General features: G+C 17.7%; 4 protein-coding genes across 4 annotated transcripts in view; 2 read left to right on the forward strand and 2 right to left on the reverse strand.

The window, feature by feature from the left end:
• PRSY57_1134000 (hypothetical protein) overlaps positions 1–4145 on the forward strand; it is a gene marked incomplete at both ends in the record, with an annotated part of 6054 nt that extends 1909 nt beyond the window's left edge. Inside the window, one exon of the mRNA XM_012908303.2 lies at positions 1–4145. Coding sequence (XP_012763757.2) covers positions 1–4145 — 4145 coding nt within the window.
• Positions 4146–4388: 243 nt separating this feature from the next.
• On the reverse strand, positions 4389–4728 carry PRSY57_1134100 (hypothetical protein; the record flags this gene model as incomplete). Its single annotated transcript, XM_012908304.2, has 2 exons — positions 4389–4499; positions 4615–4728. The coding sequence occupies 2 exons, from the start codon at positions 4726–4728 to the stop codon at positions 4389–4391; spliced, it is 225 nt and encodes a 74-aa protein (XP_012763758.1).
• Positions 4729–5453: 725 nt separating this feature from the next.
• Positions 5454–5933, forward strand: PRSY57_1134200 (hypothetical protein; the record flags this gene model as incomplete). Its single annotated transcript, XM_012908305.2, has 1 exon — positions 5454–5933. One exon carries the CDS (start codon positions 5454–5456, stop codon positions 5931–5933), a length of 480 nt encoding a protein of 159 aa, XP_012763759.2.
• Positions 5934–6410: 477 nt separating this feature from the next.
• PRSY57_1134300 (3-oxo-5-alpha-steroid 4-dehydrogenase, putative) overlaps positions 6411–8221 on the reverse strand; it is a gene marked incomplete at both ends in the record, with an annotated part of 2247 nt that continues 436 nt past the window's right edge. Inside the window, 8 exons of the mRNA XM_020114980.1 lie at positions 6411–6444; positions 6558–6651; positions 6805–6921; positions 7054–7111; positions 7259–7367; positions 7500–7622; positions 7726–7855; positions 7975–8055. Of these exons, the coding sequence (XP_019970349.1) occupies positions 6411–6444; positions 6558–6651; positions 6805–6921; positions 7054–7111; positions 7259–7367; positions 7500–7622; positions 7726–7855; positions 7975–8055 (746 nt within the window). The remainder of the gene's footprint in view (positions 6445–6557; positions 6652–6804; positions 6922–7053; positions 7112–7258; positions 7368–7499; positions 7623–7725; positions 7856–7974; positions 8056–8221) is intronic.

Here is an 8221-nt window from a genome sequence, read left to right on the forward strand (position 1 = left end):
GCAATCCTATATTTTCTTTTATTGAAATATTTATAATAAATCACAGCGATAAATACGAAAAAAATGTATTTATCGAACTAATCAAAATATTAATAAAAGAATGCCGAAAAATTGAAAAGAGATATAATATTATGAAAATGATTTCTGATGAATATATTTTATTCATAAAGGATGGTGATAGTAAAAGGAAACATGACAAATCTATAGATACAAATTATATAAAAAATCGAAAAGTAAGTAGAAAGAGGTTTGATTCTAATGCTTCTTTTAAGTTGTCAGATGAGTATAGTTCATCTATATATTCGGAGACGGAAGATGAGGATAAGAACGAGGACGATGTACATAAAAATGGAATAAGAAATATAACTAATAATCAAAATGGAATCAATGTAAATGATGACGATGATAGTAATAAAAGAAATAATGAAATTAACGAGGAAACAAATCAAATAACTATGAAAGAGAGTACAAAAATTAATAAGGATGATACAATATCATCACAAATGGCGGAACAAATAAAATCAAACGAGTCATCAGAAGCAATAGATGATCCTAATGAAATAAATAAACAACCAAAGAAAAAAGTGTATAGAAATAATTTCATTAATAAATTGAATTATAAAAGAAAAGGAACATTTCATGTTGATAATAAAAGATATTATATTACATATGAAAGTGTAATGGTTAGATATTTGAATTTGTTATTAAAATATATGAATTGTGAAAGATATCATATAAGAAATACTATGCTTGATTTATTTTTATCTTTAATAAAAAAGAAAAGAACAAATAAAAATGAATCTATATTTCAAAGTTTATTTAAACTCTTTTTGGAACGTTTAGAAGACCCGAATGTAATTGTAAAGGCAAAGGCGTTATCTATCTTAGTTACCTTAACGAATAAGAAATATTATGATAATTCTTTAATATATAAATTTATATTTAATAAAATGAATGAAAAAATAAATATGTATAAAATTATATCATCCAACATTTATAGTAATCGTAGTAATATACGAAAACTAATTATACAATATATAGAAGCCATTTTTGAAACATTAATACATAAAAAATTAAATTATAAAATATTTTTTTTTTTTGTATGTAATTATTTGTGTACATTATCATTAGATGCTATGTCTTCTGTACGTAGACAAGTATTATTAACTGTTAATAATTTATTTATTAATGCAAGTCATGATTTTCATATTACTAAAATATGGATAGCAATAATTTTTTCCGCAATTACTGATATCGAAGAAACTATAAAAGATGAATGTGTATCTATATTTTTAAATACGTTTATTAAACCTGCTTTGTCAAGTTCACTATTAAATATAAATGAGAACAAAATTAAACAAGTATTGAAAAAGTATAATATAACTTATTTTAGAATTAATCAGGAATTCGTTGAAAAAATTGGTATGAAATATTTAAATGAGAATCCAAGAAAATATGAATGTAATGATGTGCCAAATAAGGTGCCTATTATTTCATTAAGTGATGATACAAAAAATAATAAATTTAAAAATGTGAATAATATTGACTATAATAATGAAGAAGGAAAGATATATGAATATAATAATTATAGTAATATAAATATGGATAAGATAATGGAAGAAAAAAAAAATAAGAATTTGAAAAAACCAAGTGATGAAGAATATGATAGGAACAATGATGGTATATTATATTTAATTCATTTATGTAATATATATTTTGAGAATGATTTAAATAATACTTTTATTTGTATATTAAAATATATGACTAAATATGATTTATTACATTTTAACATAATCATATCATATTTAAAAAAAAAGAAGAATAATACATTAGAAGAATTTATAAATTTTTTAAATTCTTTTTTATATAATATGAGATATTTTTCAATAAAGGTATTAAATACATTTTTATTAGATTTTATAATACAGTTATCTAAAGAATATGAGAAAAAAATAAAATTTGAGAATGTGTTATTTCTCTTAAATAGATGTTACGAAATATATTTGATGAATATAGAAAATATGAATAATATGAATAGTGGAATGAATATGGAATTATATAATAACAAATATAAAACGAATCATATAGAAAAAAAGGATAATAATGATCATTTTGATGATAACATATCAAACGTAGTATTAAATGATAATATAGAAGAAAAAGAAAATAAAGTTTTGATTGATTATATATTAAGTAATGAAGATTTAATATATGAAAAAGAAATATGTAGTAATGGAATATTAAAAAATATTTTATTAAAATTATTTACTATTCTTTATAATTTGTTAGATACTACAGAAGAAGAATTAGATGAATCTTTTTTGGTTAAGATGGAAAATACAATTTACCATTTTAATTGTCCTATATGTTTTATATATATAATATTGAATATTATAAGAAAGAAAAAAAAAAATATAAATGAATTTATAGAAAAGTTAAAAAATAAAATAGTATATTTTTTTGAACATATCGAATCTATTGAATTGAATAATATATTTTGTAATATATTAATAACGTTTATATTCTTGATAAATGATTTTAAAAAGGGTGATACCTTTTTGAATATGGTGTGTATAAAATTGAAGAGGATTCATGAAAATATTGATAATAATACGGAAATGAAAACAACAAGTAATAATAATATTAGTGATAATAATAATAATAATAATAATAATAATATTATTTGTGGTAGTAGTAATAGTAGTTGTAATAATAATATCATGATTAAGAATTGTATTTATTTAACACAAAGCATTTTGGTTATTGATAAAAGTGTTAGTATACGTAATGATTTATTTTTAAATTTTGAAAAAGATTTAAAGAATGTAAATACATGTATGAATATCCTTAATAATTTAATTATCCTTTTATATTATATGATAATAAATTTTGGTAGTTCATGCAACAAATTTGTTTTTGTTCTTTTACGTTTTTTTAAACATGATAATTCTTTCCTTAGATATTTATCATTTTATGTATTATCTAAATTATTATCAGAAGATTATATAAAATATAATAATCAATTTTTCTTTGGTGTTTTATATTTATTAGCAGATAAAAATGAAATAATACGTAAACAATCTTTATCTGTATTTAAACACATTTTAATGATGTATTCTAATAAAACGAATATAATAAATTATATAATAGAATGTATATTTGTTTTAAACAATTTTTATAACTTCAAATTAAGTAAACATTTAATACATATAGGAAATATATTTCATATACATAATAAAATTGACAGATATAAAATTTATTCATATTTATTAGAAAATTTAAGTAATAGTGAAAAATTTTCTTTACAACAAAAATTAATAAATGAATATTTAATACAATATGTATATAATTATGATAATTATTATTTCGAAGAAGATGATGATATAAGAAATGAAAATACGAAAATAAAAAAAAAAACAATATTACCATTAAATGATGAAGATAATGAAGGTTCAGTATTATTAGATGTATTAAATATTTTATCTTGTAAATTAATGAAAATTAAAATTAAAAAAGATTTCGCTTCTAAATTAGAAGAAAAAAATAAAAATATCAGAATAAAAAATGTAGAAAATAGTGTAAAAGTATTAAATGATTTAATGAAAAATATTTTAAAAAAAAATACATTACCAATCTTATTATCATTAAGAACAATTATGTTTAAAACCAAATCTTTTTTTTTTAAATATATTAATAATTTAATTATATATTTATGTATAGATTATAAAGATTCAATAGAGGAATTAATAAATGAAACACATATTAGAAATGAAATAATTATAGATTTTCAAAATTTTATATATGTAGATTCCATATTATTACATGCTGAACAGTATAATCATCTATTCTTTGATAAAAATAAAAATATCAATATCAATTTTCTACAACATTCGGAAAATATATTTGACACACAAATAAATCATCACCAAAATAAAGTTAAAAAGAATAAAAAAAATATAAAATATTATCACACAATGGATAATAATCATAATAATAACAATGATAAAAAAAATAATAATAATTATTCTTATTACACTTCTAGTGATGAATATCAGCAAGTTGAAAAAGTCTTACATGGAATATCATCTGACAGCGACGAATATGCCCAAAAAAAAAAAAATAAAAATAAAAAAATGAAAAAATAAAAAAATAAAAAAATAAATTAAAATATAGTGAAATGGAATGAAATAAAATGAAATGAAATTAAAAATATAAAACAATATAAAAAAAATTATATGATATTAACATGTTATTAATATATAATATATACATATATACATATATATATATGACCATGTAATAATGTCTGCTACTCTTTTATTTATAAGATTATTATATTTGTAAAAACATCTTTCTTCATAATAAATATAATTCATTTATCATATATATTATTCTTTTTTTTTTCCTTCGTTATTCAAAAATTTCAGATTATTATTGGTAGAAGCACATAATCGTTTTGCCATCTCTTCAATTTTGTTAATTTTCACTAATTTGCTCTTCTAAAAAAGTAAAAAAAAAATTACAAAAAAAAAAAATAAAAAGAAAAGAAATTTACAAATACGTGATATATATATATATATATATATATATATATTTATTCGTTTATTATTTTACCTTTCTTAAACTTTTCACAACTATTTTTTCCTTATTCTTTTTTGCCTTTTGGGACTTATTTTTCCTTTCCGTTATTTTAGTTTTCTTCACTTTTACCTTGATATTTTGTACCATATTTTAAACAATTAAATTTAGAAGGTATATATATATATATATATATATATATATATATATATATATATAATTGATCTCTTCAAATATTAACAAAATAAATAACCTTAATTATAAATTATTTATTCATAAAATTATTGTTTAAATTTAAAAGGTTTCTCCATTATATGTTTATATTTAAATTTATGAAAATAGTCTTAAAGCAGATACAATAAATAAAATAAAATAAAATAAAGAAGAAAAATAAACATAAAAATTAAAAAAAAAAAAAGAAGCAAAAAAAATGTATATATTTTTTTATTATATATAGAAATCCAACATATTTAAAATAAATAAATATATTATATATATATATATATATATATATAAATATATTATATAATATATGAAAATTAAATACATATATATATATATATATATATATATTATATATTTATCCATATATAACTATTTAATATAAGTAAAATAAATATTATAATAATAGAATATCATAAATAATTAATATTCCACACTTGTTCTTCTTTTTCTTCTTTTTTTTTCAATTTATCCCTTTTTTTCGTTTTTTTTTCGTTTTTTTCTTTTTTCTTTTTTCTTTTCTCATATATTAATTATTAGTTTTTAAAAGAAAAAAATTTTAAAGTCATTATGACATTTCATTATAAATATATAGATTTTTTTTTAAAAGGGAATTGAAAATCATATTTACAAAATAAGAAAAAATAAAAAATATGTATGGAGGAAATTTCAACATACCTGAATTTATATTAAAGCATGAAAAAAATGAAAAAGAAAGATTAAAAATTAAAAGAAACAAATACCTTAAAAGGAATATATATAAAGATAATTATAGTTTCATTTATTTCATTTTTCTACATAATATAAATGAACATGTTGAAATAACTACAAATCATTTTGATTTACTAAAAGGTCAACTTGAAGAATTAAAAAAAAATACAAACAACGATATAAAAGGAATCATTTTAAAAAATGTAATAAAAAGAAATAACAATAATTATTCTTATTTTTCCAAATTGTATATTCCTATAACAAATATATATACATGTATGCCGGATAATATTTGTTCAAGCGAAAAAAATAGAAACCCAGAAAGCAAGCCCTTTTGTGATCTTATTGTAAGTGGCTATAAAAATCAGATGATGAATAAAATTTATGAAAAGTTTAAAAAATTAGGAAACCAATATGTATAAAAAAATATATATATATATATATATATATATATATATATATATATGTACATATTGTATCTTATACATTTTTATATACTTATAGTATATAAAATTAATGACTAATTCAAAAAAAAAAAAAATTTTTTTTTTACACATTTGACAAATGTATAATTTCATATAATTTAAAAAAAAAGAAATATATATATATATATATATGTTTATATATTGTTTATATTGACATTTTTATAAATTTAAAAAGTGCATAATAATAAAAAAAAGTGAAAGAAAATTTTTTTCTTTTTTATTAAATATATAAATATATTGATTTATTTTTTATATTTTATATTTTTCACATGAACTTTATATTTTTTATTAAAATGAATTTTTACTTAAAAATAAATTAAGACAAAACAAAAGGCAGAAAAAAAAAAAGAAAAAAAACAGTATGTGTTTATAAATGGATAATTTTTTTTTTTTTTTTTTTTTTTTTCATGGTTTTCATAAGATATATGGAAATATTGCCTTCCTATTCCTAAAGGATTTTATGAGAAAAATTTAATAAAATAATAAAAAATTTATAAATGAGTATAGAACAAAAAAAAATTTATATATATTGTATGCTAAATATATAATATATATGTTTACCTTGGGTAGTTAGGAAATTCCCTTTTATAATTTTTGTGTTTCTTAAGAGCCCATATGGTCATTTGTGTAGTAGCAACAAAGCTAAAAACATAACCTATAAAAAGAAAAAATATATAGACATATATATTATATATATATATATATATATATATATATATATATAATATATATAAATTTTTAAATATGTAACATATGAATAATAATATTTTGAATTTCATTTTTTTTTTTTTTTTTTTTATTATCTTACCTGTCAATGTATTTGTAATTAATGAAAATATAATCCATATTAATGATTCATAAAAATAGTTGGCACATGATATATGATTAAAGCCATAACCATGAGGTATCCCTCTATTTTTGGTACCTTTGGGAAAAAAATATATATATATATATATATATATATATGATATCATAACATAATTTATTCACCTAATAAATCTCTTTGAGTATTTCAACATTTCAATTTTTTTTTTTTTTTTTTTATATTATGTTTTACCTCGTGGTCTTAAATTTCTTAATATCAAGTGGCATTTTAAATTGAGGAATTCTAAAATCTGCACCATACAAATAAATTCAAACATGTTGCACATATATATATATATATATATATATTATATGTATATAATATGTTAAAGAAGGCGATATAATTTAGTTTATTGTTATAAATTTTATATATTTTTTCTTTTTATATATGTAATTACTAATAACACAAAAAAAAGACCGTAAACCCAATATGGTTTGGATTCAATATCATACGGCTTATATAATGGATGAAATAAATAGTACCCAATGCTAACACCACATAATATCCTATAAAAGAAAAGAAAAAAAAAAGAAAAATATATATATGTATATATATAAATGAATGTATACACGTATAATATATATATATGTCAATATACGTATTAAAATTATTTATGTGGCTTTATAAGTTCTTATTACCAATAATGACCACAATTTATGGGAACCCTAATTATGGGCATGGTAGCATTACTAAATCGATGAATAAACAAAGATTCAAACTCTCTTTTTATAAAATGAAATAATAAAAACCATAGGGAAAATCTGAGAAAATTAAATATATAAAATATGAAGATATATTACAATTTTATGTAAATGCAATATAATAATAAGGAAAAAAAAAAAAAATAATAAATAAATATATTACATTTGTATAATATGCTTATTCTTATTTGTGTGTGAATACACATATTTATCACAAAAATAAAAAAAGGGGAAAATAATAATTGGTCCCAAATATTCTATAACATAAACTAATCGCCACGATATTTGTACCCCTATAATAAAAAATAAATAAATATAAATATAAATATATATATATATATATATATATATATATATATATATGTATAATAATTAATACATTCATTATTAATTCTTTTCACAAATGTTTTACCTAGATCTTTAAATATTAATATATCACTGTCTTTTATTCCATTTTCATTTAATGTCCCACTTACTAATGTTTTTCCAGCGGCTTTAAAAAGGTAAAATTTTTTGTATTATATATGGAAATATATTTACTCCGTTATGCACATATATATATATATATATATATATATATATATTTATTTATTTATTTATCAATATTAAATATATATAAAAAAAAAAAAATTCATATAATTTTTTTTTTTTTTTTTTTT

The sequence above is a fragment of the Plasmodium reichenowi genome, chromosome 11 (assembly GCF_001601855.1).
Source record: "Plasmodium reichenowi strain SY57 chromosome 11, whole genome shotgun sequence".
Classification (NCBI taxonomy): Eukaryota; Apicomplexa; class Aconoidasida; order Haemosporida; family Plasmodiidae; genus Plasmodium; species Plasmodium reichenowi.